At 44.1% G+C, this 20,233-nt stretch overlaps 1 protein-coding gene across 4 annotated transcripts in view; it reads left to right on the top strand.

The window, feature by feature from the left end:
• The window catches only part of TBC1D1 (TBC1 domain family member 1), a 176,696-nt gene that overhangs the window by 72,626 nt on the left and 83,837 nt on the right, over positions 1-20,233 (top strand). For all 4 annotated transcript variants that reach the window (XM_066573195.1, XM_066573198.1, XM_066573196.1 and 1 more), the window contains 5 exons: positions 4,511-5,023; positions 5,862-5,951; positions 8,587-8,691; positions 11,357-11,489; positions 17,835-17,926. In XM_066573195.1, coding sequence (XP_066429292.1) covers positions 4,511-5,023; positions 5,862-5,951; positions 8,587-8,691; positions 11,357-11,489; positions 17,835-17,926 — 933 coding nt within the window. The remainder of the gene's footprint in view (positions 1-4,510; positions 5,024-5,861; positions 5,952-8,586; positions 8,692-11,356; positions 11,490-17,834; positions 17,927-20,233) is intronic.

Below are 20,233 nucleotides of genomic sequence, written 5' to 3'. Positions count from 1 at the left end.
CTGGGATTATTCCAATTGCCAGATTGGAGCCAGGAAGGATTTTTCCCCCCTTTTTTTAAAAGTGGAAAATTGGCTTCTACCTCATTGTTTTTTGTTTGCCTTCCTCTGGATCAGCATTGGGGGTAATAGGCTAAACTGGATGGACATATGTCTTTTTGTATACTATGTAAGTGTTAACATTAACTGCTGCAGTGAATAGGCATCTGGGATGTTTGATTGCCTGTATCTATCCTCAGAATAGTTAGAGCAATCAGACCCCAGTGATCATGGAAATGGAAGTCTCCCTAATGATAGGAGAGATGGTAGACATGTGTGACCACCACTACATTTTATTCTATGGACTTGAGGCTGGATTCACACAAACGTATATCGGCTCGGTTTTCACGCCGAGCCGATATACGTCGTCCTCATCTGCAGGGCAGGGAGGATGGAAGAGCCAGGAGCAGGAACTGAGCTCCCGCCCCCCCTCCGTGCCTCCTATCCGCCCCTCTGCACTATTTGCAATGAAAGGAGATGATGGGATGGGGGCGGGGCTAACTTCCGAGAATTAGCCCCGCCCCACCTCTCCCATTGCAAAAAGTGCAGAGGGGCGAAGAGGGGGCGGGAGCTCAGTTCCTGCTCCTGGCTCTTCCATCCCCCCCCCCGCAGGTGAGGACGACTTATATCGGCTCGGCGTGAAAACCCAGCCGATATACGTTCGTGTTAATCCAGCCTGAGAGAGATGGTCCATTACATTGCTATTTCCACATGCGCGCAGTCTCTTTATTCAGTAGGGACAGTTGGGGTGTGTTGTTCTTATGAACCCTGTTGATCCAAACCATAGGATAAATTTCTCACCTATCTGTGAATTAAGGTTAATGTTTTTTGATGGGTTGTGCCAAAATTTTAACGTATCCTGTATCCAAAGTATATAGTATAACTTTATAATCAGTGGGGTCTGACTGCTGGTTGATCCCAGTAGTTCCCACATGAATAGCGCAGAGATCACACATGCTCACGACTACTCCATTCATTTCAGTGACTCCTTCTTGTCAACCCTCAGTGTTGTCATTAAAATGAATGGAGCAGCAGAACATGTGTGCAACCGCTGCTTATTTATGTGGTGATCGTCGGCACTCCTTGTTTGTTTGGTTTTTTTGGGTTTTTTTTTTCTAGAGTGACTCGATTTTTGTTATTTTGGGGGCTTCGGAATCAATTACCAGTTGTTTTCAACATAAGATATTTCCAGCATATGAAACCAATTAATGTATGTTGAGGGACTACTGTAATTATTTATCTTCCATATACCCAACAGGTCGTCCCAGCGATCATCGCTTCAGTGAATGGAGACGGAGCGGGCTGGGGATCGTTCCGGCCCACCCACCTCCATTCACAATAAACAGGCAGTCCTTCACAAAAGAATGACTGCCTGTTTACACTGGATGATCCGTCATTCGGTTTCATGCATGCAAAACCTAAGCTATGAACACGAAGCAAACACATTCTCGTTGGTTGTTCAATCGGGGCATGCCTTTACACAGAACGATAATTGTTAAGATTTCTACAGGATGTGGGAATCTGAACAATTTATCAGCCCGTCTAAAAGAGCCCTTAAAAAGCGACCTGAGCCGGACCCACGTATGCCAAGAGAGCTTTGTGTCGTTAAGACGTGAAAATTGGGAAATGGTCACTCTTCTAATCTCTAATTTAACATTCCCAACAAAACCGTAGCATTGCGCTGTGAATCTAGGTCAAGAAACATTACATGAATTTGTAATCATCTGCTCAAAGCTGCTTTATCACTTGACCTGTGTGTGATCTCTCCAGGGCTCCACTGCTGCACATTACACAGGCGGCCATTCTGTACAAGGAAATTTTTTTAAATTTTTTTTCCTTAAGTGCTTTATGATAAAATTGTGCGCTGCGAGAGTGAATGAAAAGCAGAATTATGACACGAACTATTTTTAATGGTTTCATTCCCATTTGCATTTAAAAGAAGAAAAATATTTTTTTTTTAGTTTTCTTATGAAGCCTCCTTTTTATTGCATCACAGAGCATAGATTAAGGGCGCCACCGCTGGAAGCCTGCATAGGATTGCGTTAACAAACGCAATCCTATGCAGACGGCCGCGGTTTGCCGCATGAAATGTCGCGTGGCAAACAAACCGCGGCATGTTCTATTACTGTGCGGGGCTCTCAGAGCCCCGCACAGAAACGTCACTCACCCGCCACCGGCTCCGGTCTGCGCATGCGCCGGCACATCAAACAGCCGGAGCCGCGGGTAAGTACGCGCTGGTCCCTGCAGGCGCTTGGGTCGGGTCCCGCAGCGAGAATCCTCACCGCTGGATCCGACCCGCCCGTCTGCAGGCGGCCTAACTTGTGATTTTCGTGCGATGCGTTTTTAACATTAGAAACTCCTGTTGTCTAGTGCGAGAAAAACGCAAGCGGCAGTTGTGGTTTTGCAAGAAAAAGCATTGCTGACACCCAGACATCTCATGAGCAAAATTGCGTTCTGATTTTTACCACTATTTTTCTTGCGGCGATATCACGATCGTCAGTGTGAAGGATCCCTTAAGGGGGGTTCACACAGGGCGGATTTGCTGCGGAAATTCCAGACGGAATTTCTGCGTGGCAAATCTGCATACGGCCGCTAATCTCGGGATTAGCCAGCCATGTGGACGAGACTTCTCAGAAATCTCGTCCACACGGGACGGCCAATCCGCTGCAGTTAATCCGGCCGAAGCGGCGGCGACGCGGCTTTGCCGACCGCAGCATGTCCATTCTTTTTTCTTTCCACTGCGGCCGTGCTCTCCTCTATGGCGGAAATCTCGCGAGATTTCCGCCGGGAATCCGCCCAGTGGGAACCCACCCTTAATCTCCTAAAACTGTTCATAGCTTTTACCCCTCTAGGATGTTCACATGTGGCAGATCTGTTGCAAAAATTTCTGTGGGGCTTGCAGAAATCCATGCTCCTGCTGTATGTAATGGATTTTCAGTTTCAGACAACAAACCATATTCACATGGATTAGATTTTTCTGTCCAAATTCATTCTCAAAATTTGAGTTTAGAAATTTGTGGCTAAATTGTTAATTTCAGCCACAATTTGCAGTGGAATTAAAGGGGTTGTAGCAAGATCGCAAGTTATCCCCTATTCATAGGATAGGGGATAAGTTGCTGATGATTGGGTGTCTTGTTGCTAAGACCCCCAACAATCTTGAGAACTGAGGTCCTGTGTCCTCCTCTGCCTGTCACTTCTCTTCCCGCAGTGACATCAGAATGAACGGAGTGCCAGGCGCACATGCGTGGTCGGCGCATCATTCTTTTTAATGAGACTGATGGAAATATTGGAGGACTTGCTGTTCAGCTATCTTGGCAATCTCATTGAAAGTGAATGGAGCGTTGATGTGCTTGCTTGACCACTGCTTTATTCAGTCTCCTCCTCACTGAGGGGGTGCAGTAAGCCTGCAGTGAGGAGGAAGTGAGACAGAGGACCCCTGTTCTCTAGATCTGTTGGGGTCTCAGGGGTGAGACCCCCGCCAATCAGATTTATCCCCTATACTGTGAATAGGGGATAACGTGATCTTGCTACAACCCCTTTTTAATGGGTCATATTCCCCTCAAGAAGTGACAGTCACTATTTTTCCTTTCTGCACAATATAGACTGCTGCACGGATTTCCCTTACAGCCTACAGGAGACTTCTAGTATTTTGGTTTTCAGGGGATTAGATGTGGATTGCACAGTAAAATCCCCTGCATGAATAAGGCCTTAGTGCTGTTAAACTTGAGTATATGCTTGCTTAGGCCCGCTCATTGGAGCCATGTTTAGAGGCGAATGAAAATGCAATAACTTGTTAGACCTAACATAACCTGTATCTCTTGGGCACTGGTTCAAAATCTGCAACTGGGCTTCCCCCTTCTACAAGTATCGTAAGTAGCATTGGGGTTTTTGGACCCCCTCCTATACAAGGACTGGGTGTGAGTGATAGCTATAGGCGTCCAAAAGGTATGTCCCTGTGGATATTATAGTTAGTAGTCTAATGCTGTAATACAGAGTAGTAGATCTCTCCTCGCTATGCAGTGAATCATCCAGTGTTCTGCCCTACTACATCTTGGCTTTACTCCCTCACATTATGTTTGCTTTTTCTCATTACTCCCATTTCTTGCTCGACTGAAATTTTTTTAAAACCATCAATCATATTAGTCTCTGTATGCTTTCACCTTCCTTTTCTATTGACCTTCTCCATTCCTAAACTCTCCTAATAAAGTTGTATACCCTTTATAGCAGGTTTCCTTGCAGTCTTTGCAGTACAATAAAGAGAACATTTAGCTAGAAAGTGTCCACTGGCAACATGTAGAGATATTGAAAATTTTGGGAAATTTTTGAGTTTGCATTAGAAAATTACAGAGGTTTCTCCTTGTACAACAATTTGACTTTAGTTGGCTTTGGTGGTGTTTTTCTTTTTTTGTACACCATTACAGCTTTTATGAATTGAAAAAGGAAAATTGTAACACACTTTTTTTCTCTCTTGTAGGTGCCTGAAATAATTGGCTCCATCAGACAAGCTGGGAAGCTAGCACGGCAAGAGGAAATACATTCTCACTTATGTGATGGGGATGATGCCTTCTCCAAAAAGTTTGAGGTCTTGTTCTGCGGCCGAGTCATTGTGGCTCACAAGAAGGCACCACCTGCCCTGATAGATGAATGTATTGAAAAGTTCAACCATGTCAGCTCTAGCAAAGAGAAAGACCTTGATGATCCGCTCCCACAGTTGGACACCAGCAGTCGAATTGCATTTGGAGACAAACTGCGTTCTGTTTTCCATTCGACTTTTACTGAGGACGATAAAAATAAACCTATGCGTAAATCTTATTCCCAGCCTGGCTTAAGGAGTAACTCGTTTAAGAGAGAATGGGAAGATGGTCGCCACAGCCTTCCTGGATCTTTTGAGGAAAATGACAATTCCTTGGACACAAAAAGTTCTGGTGAAGTACGAAACTGTGTGCAGCCGACTGACATGGCGGAAAATCAGACTATGCTGTTCACGGTAGGAAGTGTTTGACTAGAGCAATTTCTCGTGACTATTAAAAATCTCACATTGTGAGATTAGAGGTTTAGATTTGGCCAAAAAGTCAGAGACCTGGTTAAAAACCAGGTCGTCAGATGTTCTAGAAAGTGCTGTTAACCCCTAACTTTTTTTTTTTTTGCTCTTGAGGTTTATGAACGGTCTTGCTTGGCCTGATTGGTTCCTGAATTGATGTAAATGGCTCTTGTGAATTGCAGAATTTTAGTGTACCCTCTGTTGGCTGATTGACTATTAGCATCAACTTCTTCTACGACTAATTCCCATTATACCTCAAACGTCTAAATAGTATGGAAAAGTGGTCTGTTTACTACTTAAATTCTGTGCCATTCCATGCCATAGTCCCCAGTCTATCTTCTTTATTTTGGATGCTCGAAGACATGTGAGATGTAGTCATGTGACCATGCAGCCAGTCACTGGCCAAAGCAATCATGAGCGACAAACACCCTGAAACAGTTATCTGTGAATGGAATCTGGCTTGGCTTTCAATTCCCAGTCATTGTTACAAGGCTTGTATAAAGAGTTTAGCATTGACTTGCAGGAATGCTGCCTTCCAATAGGTGGCGCTGCAGAGGTACTGTTCCATCTCCCTTATTTGCCAAAGCAATGACATGCCATCCATACTGATTACAATGGTAGTGCAGGAAAGGTTTGTTTTGTCTGATGGTTACTGTTTTTCTCAAAATCATTATGGGCCACTTTTTTATCAGTGCAAAAAAATTGATATCCTAAACAGATTGCATGGATTTTAAGGATTCCAGAATTATGATGTTGGCGTGAACTTTTTGTTATTTTTTTCCAGATTGGTCAGTCGGAGGTTTACCTAATCAGCCCTGACACAAAGAAAATTGTTATAGAAAAGAGCTTTAAAGAAATCTCCTTTTGCTCTCAGGTGAGTCCTTCAGTACTGATATAATATACAAGGGATTATGGATGGCTGGGAATGTCTCCGAAAAAACGTGGAATTGTTCACTAATGGAGATGAGCGAGCCTACTCGGCCACGCCCCTTTTTCACCCGAGCACCGCGATTTTCGAGTACTTCCGTACTCGGGCGAAAAGATTCGGGGGGCGCCGTGGGGGGTTGCAGCGGGGAGTGGGGGGGGGAGAGAGAGAGAGGGCTCCCCCCTGTTCCCCGCTGCTACCCCCCCCCCTGCTCCGCCACGCCTCCCCCCGCCCCCCCGACTCTTTTCACCCGAGTACTGAAGTACTCGAAAATCGCTGTGCTCGATCGAGTAATTACTCGAAACGAGTAGGTTCGCTCATCTCTATTCACTAAACATTCATGTGCGCAGTGACCTTGGTGAGACACAGGCAGGCACTAGGTGAGTTAAAGGAACCCTCCGGTTTGGGCACAAAATTCTGTCTGGGCACGATTTTCTTACAGGTAAAATTCCCCATGCAACCCCCAGTTCCAAGACATCGCCTAGAAGAGGGGAAAAAAAGTCTTCCTAAGGCTAATGGGTGAGAATCTTGCACGTTGCGAGACGCATTTCACCACCCCCACCTTCTTTTTTTTTTTTTTTTCTCTCAGCAAGAAAAAAAAAATTGCAGCATGTTTTATCCTTGCCCAGTGTTTTAAATGGGATACTTAAATATATTGTATGGCACTCGCATGCTGTGTGATGTTTGCCATTGATTTCAATGGCTAACACTTGCAATCCTCAGATGCGAATGAAACAAGCGCCTGAGGATCACAATTTCACAAAAGTGATACGAGGCGTTTTTTGAATGGAAAAACTCTTCACATTCGCATGAAAAACGTGCAATATCCATGGCCGATATCGCACTCGCCTGTGTGAATCCGGGCTTAAGAAGATATTTTTAGAAGCCGGTCTTGGTCCTATTTTCTTAGCTTGCTGCTGCAATCTTCCGCTGGTTGACATACAGCCTATTGGATCCAGTGAGCGCTTACTAGTGTTTTTTTTTTCTTTTCCTTTCTCTACTTTATCGGTGGGTGAGCTTTTCAGTGATCTCTTCTTTCCATCGGTTCGGGGTTATATATATTGCATGGGAAATTTTACTTGTAAGAAAATAAATAATATATATTTAATATTTTTCAGGTGGCTAAAACGGCTGCCACCATCTTTACACCACCTAATCACACTCAGTGTATTAGTAGTGTTAGGACTGGGGGATAAGTGGTGGAATCTACACTAAGGGCTCATGTCCACGGGCAAAATGTGATTTAAAATCCGCAGCGGATCTCCCGCGCGCGGATCCGCACCCCATAGGGATGCATTGACCACCCGCGGGTACATAAATACCCGCGGATCGTCAATAAAAGTGATTTAAAAAAAAATGGAGCATGAAAAAATCTGGACCATGCTCCATTTTCATGCGGGTCTCCCGCGGGGACGGCTCCCGCGGGCTTCTATTGAAGCCTATGGAAGCCGTCCGGATCCGCGGGAGACCTAAAATAGGAATTTAAAGCATTTACTCACCCGCAGCGGGCCGCGAAGCTCTGCTCTTCCTCACGGCTGCATCTCCCTTGCTTCGGCTCGGCGGATGTGCCCGGCGCATGCGCGCGGCACGTCGACGACGTGCCGGCGATGTGCCGCCGGCGTCAGGAATTCATCCGCCGGCCGAAAATGAAGATCCGGCCGTGAGGAACAGCTGATCTTCGCCGCCCGCTACGGAAAGGTAAATGCTTTTAAATTGCTATTTTCAGCGCTCATGTCCGCGGGGCAGGAGGGACCCGCTGCAGATTCTACATGTAGAATCTGCAGCGGATCTGATTTTCCCCGTGGACATGAGGCCTAAATCTACAAAAACTATTTATGTGAGAGGAATTTGGCATATTTGCAAATAAAATCCCCCACATCTGAAGTCAACCCAAAATCTTTGTACCTGTCTCTAATGTAAGATGGTTTGAAGGGTGCTTTGTCCATGCTTAATTGGACTGACTCTGCTATTTTACTGGCTCTGCTCCCTTTCAGGCTTTCCTTAAGGCCGCTTTAGACACAACGATTTTCGCTCAAAAATTGCTCAAAGCCGTCTTTTGAGCGATAATTGTTCTGTGTAACTGCACTGAGCATGCTGAAAGACAACGATGAGCCTTGTCAGGGATTCACAGCAGGATACAGCTGATACTATTGTTTCAGCTGCATGCCGCTCCCTGATGACAGGCGGGGTATGAAGAACACAGCGGACTAGCTGTGTTCTGCATACTCCGCTCGGCTGTATAACAGTCAGGCGCTCCGAGCAGAGAACAACTGGATGCAGAAGAGAAGCCAGGCCGCCCTGCTTGTCTTCTGCATCCTCCGCTCGGAGCGCAAGGTGATCGCTCAACGTTTGAGCGATCACCTTGTTCTTAAAAAGAACACAATGCGTATCGCTCAAACGATTTTTGAGTGTTAATCGTTGTGTCTAAACCAGCCTTTTACTATGATTCCATCTCTCCAATCTCTGACTTCTATACTCAAGTTTTCAAGTGTTTTGTTCATTATTGTGAAGAAGAAAAAACAAGTTCTGCTTGCTTCTTCCTTTATAAGTTCTGAAGACTGTTTTTTATGTCACTTGTTTTTAGGGAATCCAGCACGTCGATCACTTTGGTTTCATCTGCAGGGAGCCTTTACACACTGGAGGTTGTCACTTCGTCTGCTATGTATTTCGGTGCGCAAATGAAGCGCTAGTAAGTATAAGATGTTGTAATACACTAGAATTGTAAGTGATTCCTTGTCATATACACTACAATGCCACACTCCAGGAAATCCAAGCAGGCAAGGTCAGAACTAAAAATCATGTCTGCAGCTCTTACAGAACTGGAGCTGCACCATTTGGAGTGAAATACGGAATCCTGAATTTACAGCTGTCATCTCTTTGTGTGTGTACAGAGGGAGGAGGGAAGGCCAGTAGGAACAAAGATCTCTTATCCTCCTGTACGTCTTTCTGTCACTGCGAAGGGGTGACAGGAATTTGCTCTCTGATTGTCCGATATCGGGTTCTTCCCAGGAAGAGTAAAACGATGAGGGCTTGCTCATCTCATCACTCCTTTAGATCCGTTAGACATGAGTGCTAATCTCGCACAAATTTTGCGCGTTGCAAGACTCTCAAAACTTGCATGAATATGTACTTCATTCTTTTAATTGGAGTCATACACATGAGTGATGGTTTCCCTCACAGCCATGCATTTTTGCATTCCTTGGAACGCTTCACTCATTGATTTCAATGGGACCTTAAATATATCGCATGGCTCTTGCATGCCGTACAATGTGCATATGAGTGCAATGCGAGGTTTCTATTTGAAATCAATGTAAAAACCCTTCCGATCCGCTATCTCCTGTGAAAGTAGCGCGAGAGGATCGGAATTTCACAGAAGCGAGCCGTGTTTGCCTGGAAATCGCCGCACATCCGTAGGTAAAAAGCATGTTGCCGAGCACAATATCAGGCCGAGTTTCTCAGCCCAATATCACGCATGCCCATGTGCAGTTAGCCCTACACCATTTAACCCCACAGATGCTGACGTCATTGCTGACCATGGCGTCTAAACGTGTTTATAGAAAAAACATTTTTGAAAACTTTTTTTTTCCCCTTTTATACAAGGTTTTAAATATTGAAAACCTAAAAAGAACAAAAAACTGCACATAACTGGTATTGCCACATACATAACAACCAATAGTATAATATATTACATTATTTATCCAGCACAATAAACATTGTTTAAAAAGAAAAGGAAAAAAAAAACCAAAATAGCAGTTTTTCTGATAATCTCACTTGCCTAAAACAGGAATAAAATAAAAGACCCCCCCCCCCCCCTTTATTTTTGAACCCCTAGGGACCTTTCACACGGGACATAATTATTCTGCATGGACATTTTCTGCTTCAGTGTTTATCCTTATGGGGCTTGAATTCTGCACTGTTAAAATCTGCACATCTTTACTTCAAAACCGCAACATTATATTCTGCAGCGGGAAAGCTTTCACCTATAGAATAAAGGACGTTTTGCGGAATTGTTGCGCATTTCTAAGATACAGGAGATATAATTCTACAATTAAAGTCTGCAGGAAAAATAAGCAATAAATTCCGCACAACATTCTGTAGAACACATTCCGCAGTTAAAAACGCAACTAAAACTACACTAATTGACAAAATCCGTATCTGCACTGCGTCCTGCGGACAACTTTGTCTTGTGTGAGAGGTCCCTCTTGTGGAAGACTTTGGCTTCTTTTTGAGACCTCAAATCTAGGTGCTCAGTGTTAGACTTGCTATCCTGGAGACCAACAGATGTTTGTTACAGTATCGAGTCGGAGGCGCTTGCAACAGGTTACAGACTATGTAGTCAAGCGTTTCATTAATTCTCCTATTTATTAACCATTAAGGCTTCATTATGTAATGGGCTAAATTAAATTGTTACTTAACCCATCGAGGATGTGACTATTTTTTATTTTTAACATTTTCAGTTTCTCCTCCCCACTTTCCAAAAAATCATAACTTTTTTTTTTTTTTTTTTAATTTTTCATCAACATACCTGTCAAAGGGCTTGTTTGTTTTTTTTGCTGTTCAAGTTTTTTATTTTTCAGGCCTCGGTCACACGGGCATTTTTTGCCGCGATTTGCGGATCGCATGACGGATGCTCATCCGCAAATCGCGTGACCAGGGCCGAAAAATCGCCTGAAAAATCTGCTCCTAGCCGCGTTTCCTTTGAAACTGGCCCGAGCAGTGGAGCGCTGTCCAGCCCATTGAATTCAATGGAGCCGGCAATACAGCCGACTCCATTGAAAGAAATGGGCTGCGGGCGATCTCAGGATGAATTTTCGGGAAGGGCCTAAATATAAGCCCTTCCCTGAAAATCATCCAAAAATGTGTAAAAAGTAAAAAAAAAATATACTCACCTTGTCCCGGCAGACGGAGTTCAGCCGCAGGCGGCCGGCAGTTCTCCTGAACTGCTGTGAGTAGTATTCAGCAGCCGGGGATTTAAAATCCCCGCCTGCTGAATGGGCTGCCTCTGATTGGTCACAGCCCTCACCAATCAATCAGAGGTATTGGTATAAATTTGCGTACTGGAGAAATGTCGTCACATCCAGAGCATTCTGCATTTGAAAAAAAAATGCTACAGACAAATCTTTTTGTATGTGGTTCATTTTGTATTTCACTGTAGTTATTGAAGTAACCTCTAGACACGAAAACGCACTTAAAATCTTGCAGTAAAGACCTGCAAACCGTGATGTGTGAGACTAGCCTTAAATGAACTATGAACAGATCTCAACCAACAAGATGTAAATGGAGTCTGGATTTTTGTGTCTTCTAAGCAGCATTGTTCTATTGTTCGTTCTTGAATTTGTATTCTCCTGTTGCAGGTGGATGAGATCATGTTGACCTTAAAGCAGGCGTTTAGTGTAGCTGCTGTGCAGCAGAATACAAAGACTCATATGCTTCTGTGTGACGGATGTCCCATGCAGTGCATGCACAAACTCTGTGAGAGAATAGAAGGTAAGCTAGTAGTTGGTATTAGTGAAACATTAGGGGTTGGCATCTTACTAGTGGTGAATGTGGTTTGCTTTACACTTTGCCAGTGATAAATAGAAATAAGTGGCCAAACAGATGACTTGTGAGCAGGGAATCTTCAATCCAAGTCACATAAGAACTTAGATCTGTGTGACCTCTCTCACTCGTGCCCTTTTTCTGTTGTTTGACTCCTACCCTATCCTATCTTTTATTAGTTTTTGCCCCAAAAGAGGCACAGGGTCTTATTTTCAGGGGGTGTCTTATACTCACCTAGCAGGTGCTGTCCAGGTTCCTCCAGCTTGCCTCCAGCTCTCCAGCATGCTTCCGTGTACTCAACGCCGACTGAGCATCTCTCGCTGGTGATGGGGCTTGAATTGGTTCACGAGCTTCACCTCAGCCAAGCAGAGCCAGTGCTCGATGAACCATTTAATGATGTAATTCAATGAATGGCTGTGATTGGTTCATCGAGCGCCAGCTCTGATTGGCTGAGGCGGCATTCATGGACCAATCGCTTGCCGGATACTGGGTATTTAAGCTCAGTCACCAGCAAGAGATGCTCTGTCGACATTGAGGACTGCACGGAAACCTGCCAGAGCAGGCTTTTTTTCCCCCCATGTAGTGTAGCTAGGGCTTATTTTCGGGGTAGGGCTTACATTTCAAGCCCCCTATGAAAATCCAGGTAGTACTTATTATCGGGGTAGGTCATATATTCAGGAAAACACCTGGCTTCTGGAGGCCAATACGGTCTTCTCAAATGACAATCTGGTGATCAGCAACCAAACCGTGTTCATCAACCATGCCTTTAAACATCTCACGGCAATGTATAAAGAATTCACTCGTTCATGGTGGGAGATACAAGGATTAACTAAATACTTTGAAAATAAAATCATACCAAGGGGTCTGAGAATAACAACCCTACCACCACCCAGATTACGCACTCCACCATTCATGCAGATGTGGGAACAGGAGGCTTCAGAGAGCTCCTTTAGACTCATGCGTCTGTTACTACAGTAGGAGAAAAAAAACATACGAAAATAATAGCAAACTTTTAGACGATACCATAAAAGAAACTAAAAAGTTTTCGGATGAAGTGGATTTTGAGGAAAAAAAGAACGAACTCTCAAACTCACAATTGAGAAATATATACGAACTATCTTCAGGATAGAAAACCCCATTCATTTATGTGTGACATGAGAGATTTCTCTGAGAATAAAGCCTATGACCCGACTACCTTGACAGAATCAGAGCTAAGCTCCTCTGAGAGGATGAACTCTAACTAGTGTCTCATTCCCCCGAGATCTCACTATCCGAGACCGAGAGGTAGAGGAAACACAAGGGGAAGACTCAGAAACCGAGGTAGAAACTACAATCCACAAGGGGATCGTTTTTTAGCACCACCGATATCCTCCTACATGATGAGAGAACGCAGGATCCCCACGCAACAACAATAGAGAGATTTACATCAACTGCCATAACACAAAGTACACCCACTAGTGGAGGGACCACTAGCCAGAGCCTTCCTAAACAAAATAAGGATTCTCAGATTATCAATATTTCATAGAGGTCTCTTTCTCACGATGAAATGAATGACCTTATAAAAAGTCTGTCTTTTGTCCCCACACATCATTTTGACCCTTTTATTTGGAAAAAAGATCTAGCACTGTTCCTTAGAAAATTAAAGTGGAAAAAATTTTTTGCGATACAAAATTGTAAAAGTGCAGAGCTAGGAATTGATGTGGTGGACATCCAGGCATTTGATGATTTGGAAGAATTATCCCAGGAGGCCACTAGACCTCCAGGTGAAGGCCCCTTCACTAGTTTTAGAGCCAAAAACACTAGTATACCACCAATTAATGATCTTTTTGAGATGTTGGTTAATGAAGAACTATTATCCCTATCAAAACCTTACTCAGGCTGAGAAAAAAGCACTACAAATTGAAAATGATAAAAACATTGTGATAAAACCATCCGATAAGGGGGGGCAATCTGGTGATTATGAATGATACAACATATAGGGAGATGTGTTTTACTTTGCTTGGTCATACCTTGAACTATGGCAGATTAACTAATGAACTCACCGACCAATATCAAAAAGAACTACACAGCATTCTTACACAAGCGGAGCAGAAGGAATTTGAGTTCCTCTATCCAAAATACCCACAGGTTGCAACTTTTTATGGAATTCCAAAGATCCACAAGGGCCTGTCCCCTATAAAAGGACACACGATTGTTTCTGGTATTGACAGTATAACTCAAGCAATCAGTCAATACATAGAGGCAATACTCAAACCCTTCGTGGAAGCGCTTCTGTCATTTGCATGTGACACCACGGACATGCTCAGACGTCTGGATGACGTCTATATTCCAGAAACCACTTTCCTTGCGAGCCTTGATGTGGAGGCCCTCTACACCTCCATCCCCCATGGTGGTGGCTTAGAGGCTGTTGAATTCTTTCTTAAACAGAGAGGTACCCAGTTCCAGCTACATAACGATCTGGTCCTCCAGTTGCTGAGATTTGTACTAGAGCATAATTATTTCATCTTCGACTGAAAGTACTTCCACCAGCTATGGGGTACAGCAATGGGGAGCCCTTGTGCTCCCCAGTATGCTAATTTGTACCTGGGCTGGTGGGAAGAAAAGTATGTCTTCAAGGAGGCACATCATCAATGGTCTGCTAAGATTGATATGTGGATCAGGTACATAGATGATGTACTGATCCTGTGGTCAGGAAGTAGGATGGAATTTCAGGAATTTGTGACCATCCTGAATAATAACTATGTGGGACTGTTCCTGACCTCCAAAAATACAGACTACGTCCATTAATTTAATTTTTTTGGTTTTACAAATTTCCAGAACATCCACTGGCCTTCTTGCAAGTACCTTTTATAGGAAACCTACAGCAACCTATAATTTACTACACTATGGGAGTCACCACCCATTGTCCCTAAAAAATGGCATCCCAAAAGGGCAGTTTTTGAGAGGTAAACGTAACTGCTCAAATGCATAGGATTTCAGATCAAAGGCGGAAGATATGACGCAGAGACTTCTAGATAGAGGTTACCCGGAAGAAGTTATCAACACTGCACGAGAACATGCCTCAAATCAACTGAGGACAGAACTTCTTAGAGATAAACCTAGGGCTGAACAAAACCACTTGATTAGGGTCATTGGAACCTATGACTATCAATCAACTAGAATTAAAAACATTTTTTTTCTAAATATTGGGGCATCCTCAGGTAAAATCCTGACCTGGTAGATTGCCTGCAGGAGAAACCCTCCATCACATATAGAAAAGGTAGAAGCTTACGAGATCGTCTGGTGCATAGCCACTATACGCAACCACGTGAATCGCGGATATGGTTGGGCACGAGGCCCTTAAAGGGTTCCTTCCCCTGTCATGGGTGCAAGGCCTGGCAATATATTCAGAAAACTGGCATCTTCAAAAGTTCTACTACCTGAAAGACCTACACAATTGGGGACTACATCAATTGTAGGTCATCCAATGTAGTGTACCTTGCCACTTGCCCCTGCCCCAGGGATTATGTAGGCAAAACTATTCAATAATTAAGACGGGTATTAGCCCATGTGGGTAATATGAGCCGGAATGAACCAACAATTCTCGCAACCCCTACGCTAGAGGCACATGATAGTAATCCGGAATTGCTTGTCTTTAGAGGAATTGAAATCATAAGGCCGACAGGACAGAGAGGTAGCGTTGACCGCAAACTCCAACAAAAAGATTCAGCATGGACATATCATCTCGAATCTAATGCCCCTAAGGGACTCAATGAATGCTTTTGTTCCCTTTATCTACCCCCCCCTCCTCCGCCCTTTCTGACAACTTTTTCCGCAATCTCCTTGATCTATTAGCCTCTACCCTGATAACACTCCCGTACTGTAGTTTGTTATATTATACTATTTCAGGATCCCAGCTCCTTTGTAGCCCATGAATTTATTTTACTATTCTGACTGTTACCATCAACAATGCTTGTGAATAGAGATGAGCGAATATACTCGTTTCGAGTACTTACTCGATCGAGCACCGCGATTTTCGAGTACTTCCGTACTCAGGTGAAAAGATTCGAGGGGGGCGGGGGTAGGCGTGGCGGAGCGGCGGGGAACAGGGGGGAGCCCCGTCTCTCCCCCCCCCCCCCCCACTCCCCGCTGCAACCCCCCCACTCACCCACGGCGCCCCCCCCGAATCTTTTCGCCCGAGTACGGAAGTACTCGAAAATCGCGGTGCTCGGGCGAAAAAGGGGCGTGGCCGAGTAGGTTCGCTCATCTCTATTCATTAACATCTAGGTAACTAGGGGCGGTACTCATGCTATTTAACAGACACTGAGCCACTACTGACCATGTCTGTCAGTCTATATCGGGCCTACGTGCCCTATGGGTATGTGCTAATACTGAGTTCTGTAACACACTATCCGTTTACCAGGCATAAAGTATGTATTAGTCACAACGGTCCTGATGATGAAGCAGTGATCTTTTTTTGACGCTGCAGAAACGCGTTGACAGCTAAATACCTGTTAGTTTGACAATTGGCTGATGACTATTATCAGCATCAACCATTTAGTGACAGTCCAACATTATTTTTGTTTGATGGATATACACCTGGCTGATTACTATCAGCATTAGCCAGATAGCCTTTTTACTGTCTTCTAAGTATTGCATTGTGCACTATTAGAGTTACATCTAATGGTGTAGTATGCTACTTATTTATTGCCTCCTGGTTACCATATTGCGTGACTATTGGGAGCCAAACTTGACAGTGCTTTATGCCATCCATACACATTACAGCCCTATCATAGATAAATATTGATACATTGCTATACTCCTTAGGCCGCCTGCAGACGGGCGGAAATTCCGCAGCAGGATTCCCCGCAGAATTTCTGCCCATACACGCCTGCATAGGATTGCATTACAATACCAATCTTATGCAGACGGACGTGCAGAAAACAAACTGCGGCACGCTCTATTTCTGTGCGGGGCTCTGCCCGGCTGCCGTCTCAGCTCTGCGCATGCGCCGGCAGCCGGCACATGAAAGAGCCGGAGCTGCGGGAGCAGCTGAGTTCTGCTCTGCTCTCTGCAGGCACTCGGGTCGGGTCCTGCTGCGAGAATTCTTGCAGCCGGATCCGACCCGGCCGTCTGCAGGCGGCCTTACAGGGATACTTATATCAATATAGCAACCTTATAATCTTGCTGTATGTGACTTCAGTTGAAACAAGAGGAAAGGAGTGACTTCATCTGCCTGAATCTTTGTACCTGTCACAATACCATCCATGGTACAGTGACTCTTGTATTATACTGGCAGTATATTTTTGGATACTATTAGCATCCACTATTTACTACCAGTCTGGCAATTATCCTCCATACCTGTTAACTTTCCCTGAACCTATTGTTTCCAGCTTTGTCTACCATTTCTAGCTAGACCTTCGGATTCCCCACATACAGTGCACTATTCTTCTCTTATACTAGGGCAAAATATAAAAATAAATCTATATCAGCAATCGCACAGACTGGTAGTTTGATGACTTGCACCTAGTGTACTATATATATCTTGCACTGTGACCCTAAATAGGGCCCTTGGGTTCTTAATTAGTCTAGTGTCTACATTATACCAGACCCTTTTCGTTCGTGTATGTCTTTGTCTGTTTTTGTGGGTCCCGTGAGATATTTATTTATTTTGTTTATCTCATTAACCCTTTGCAATCCAATTTTGGATTCAGGGTTTCCTAGGGGGCTTTCTCTTTCTGCCATTATACAATAGCGCCATCTGCTGGCTAGAGCCAGTACTGCGGTATGTGACATGCTGGAGAGGCCCCCGACAACCGAGCGGCCAGTAATATACAGTAAGAAAACCCCGTTGGACATCTTCCGACATTACAGCTGTACAGGCTTCAATCAGAATGTCTTTACACATCAGACAGTGGATTGGAAAGGGTTAATAAAAGTTACATTTTAATTGTTAGGTTTTTTTCCAGTGACTTCTTTAAAAGCCAGACTGGGCAGGATCAGGGCATGGCCAGCTTGACCTCTACTGAGCATCTTCGCCTTCTTTGCCATATACGACTTAAACTTTTTGTCTTGCAATGCTCCCATGGAATATAGTGGTTTAAAAAATAAATAAATGCCTTTGCTCTGGCTACTAAGGACATCGAACATGAACCGTCTAATAGTGGCCAACCTGGCAGATTGTTTTAGGACAGAGTAAGAAGTTTTAAATCCCACACTCCTGCGGCTGCTCCCATGGTGGTTCCTCAAACATTCACCATAATGCATAATTGTATTTGATTACTTGCCTATATAGTTTGGTTTCTCTTTCTACAGGTCTTCCACCATCAAAAACCAAACTTGAATTACAGAAACACATCACCACATTAAACAATGACGAGCAAGCCTCTGTGTTTGAGGAAGTACAGGTAAGCCTGTGAGTACTATATATATTTTCACTCTTGTACTGACCCTAGTCTATGTTTTATATGTGTAATGATGCAACTGCTGGAGATCGGATTGTCCGCACGAGGGATTGTAGGCCTAATCACTTGACATGGTGATGGTGTTATGAACTGGGCTGGTCTCTGATCCCTGGTGTACTTGGTGGAGCGTGTTACCCCAAATAAAGTCCAGAGCATCAGGAGAGGAAGGTTACACTCACATTTACTTGAAATTGAAGCACAATGGTACAACATGTGTAGATGTAGGCACATTCCGTGACAATTGGAAATTCACAGTTCACTACTGGTGGTGACTAGAATCCCTCGTAAAGTATCCTTGAACTTCATACTGCACTATTGTGGGGTGTTTACAGCCCTATAGTCTGTAATTTCTTCTAGAAAGCCTTTCTATCAGTGTAGTATCCTGTATTCTACAAATATTGATATCCGGTGTCAGGATAACAAGTCCGTTTTCTACTCAATAGTAGGCCTCCATGTCTGCTTCTCCTAGGCTCGGAGCAAAAAGGATAGTTTCCTGATGTCAGCTAACTAAACTCTAACCAGTACTATAACTAACCAGCCAATTTCAGATCATGGGTGGGCATATTTCAGCACAGACTTTTAACCCTTTCCAATCCACTGTCTGACGTCTAAAGACATTCTGATTGAAGGCTGTACAGCTCCGATATCGGAAGACGTCCGGCAGGGTATTCTTGCTGTATATTACTGGCCGCTCTGTTGGGGGCCTCTCCAGCATGTCCTATACCGCAGTACTGGCTCTAGCCAGCAGATGCCGCCATTGTATAATGATAGAAAGAGAAAACCCCCTAGGAAACCCTGAATTTAAAATTGGATTGCAAAGGGTTAAAGAAACCGAGCACCAGAGATTACATTTACTAGGTTACAAAGTGTGAGCTCATGCAGTAAATATGGAATAATGGGAGCACGCAGTGTGTTCAAGCTGTCTGTAATGTGTTAGTTGCACACATTACAAAGGTGGTGGGGTGATGGTGTTGTGTACTGGGCTGGTCTCTGATCCCTGGTGTAGATGTTGCAGGGCTTTACCCCCAAATAAAGTCTAGAGTTTAAGGAGGGGGAGGTTAGACTTGCGTTTACTTGAAAATAAAGTGCAACATCCATAAATGTAGGCACATTCCTTCACAAACTGTTCCAGCACATCAAGAACTGTTCTGCAGCAGTGCAGAGGTCTTTCAGGAAGTTCTACATCTGCTGCCAGCTTATCGGTAGTGCTGGTTGACCTATGGACATATGATCTAATGCTTTCAGTCTTTCTTAAGTGGGAACCTTGGGATCTGCAGCTGCCTGCCATTTGACTATCCAAACACAAAACCTTGGTAAGCCCATGATTTCTATGGTAGCGTGAAGGTATTTCTCATGTACAAGAGCTCTTTACGCTTGCTCAGCTAATGTTCAGCATTGGGGTTTGCTTGGTGTACTGGAGAAAGATTAAAGACAAATTCAACGTTTTTTTTTGGTATTAAGAAAAAGCACACGAATATACTCGCTGACCACTAGGAGTCCGTGTACTGTCTGTGCCAGTTCAGACATTAGTTTTTACTACATGCAAACACAGATTGTATGGGAAAAAATGCTGCATTGTCCACAGTTCTTTATTTTTCGGATGAGAGTTCCCTATTCAAGTGAATAGGAATTCAGAAAATAAGAGGACACTCAGATGCTGGCTTTTTTTTTTTATTTTTTATTTTTTTACTTCAGTAGATTATTAGACACACGAACTGCAAACAATATTGTACACGCATATCAAACAAAACTTTTTTTTTGCAGACTTAACACAGATGAGTTCTTCTACACTCATGTGCCTTTGACCTTTTAGAATGTATTTTATACTGCACGTCCCGTTAGTTGGAATTCAAGTTCCATTTCAGTATATTCAGGAGATCCTTGTATGTTAGCAGAAAGTAAAAGCTCCTAAGGCCTCATGTCCACGGGGAAAATCAGGCCCGCTATGAATTCTACATGGAGAATCCGTAACGGATCCCTCCTGCCCCGCAGACATGAGTGCTTAAAATTAGAATTAACTCACCTGCAGCGGACCGGGCAGATCGTCTCCTTTTCACAGCCGGATCTTCTTTCTTCGGCCGGCGGATGTGCTCGGCACGCCGGCTGCGTGCCGGACACTTGCGCCCGGCACATCTGCCGGGTCGAAGAAAGAAGATCCGACCGTGAAGAAGAGAAGAACTGCCCGGTCCGCTGCGGGTAAGTTATTCTTATTTTAGGTCTCCCGCGGATCCGGACAGCTTCCATAGGCTT

This window comes from Eleutherodactylus coqui, chromosome 7 (assembly GCF_035609145.1).
Source record: "Eleutherodactylus coqui strain aEleCoq1 chromosome 7, aEleCoq1.hap1, whole genome shotgun sequence".
Lineage (NCBI taxonomy): Eukaryota > Metazoa > Chordata > Amphibia > Anura > Eleutherodactylidae > Eleutherodactylus > Eleutherodactylus coqui.
The sequence above is the reverse complement of the archived record's forward strand: the minus strand, read 5'-3'. Positions and strand labels throughout refer to the sequence as shown.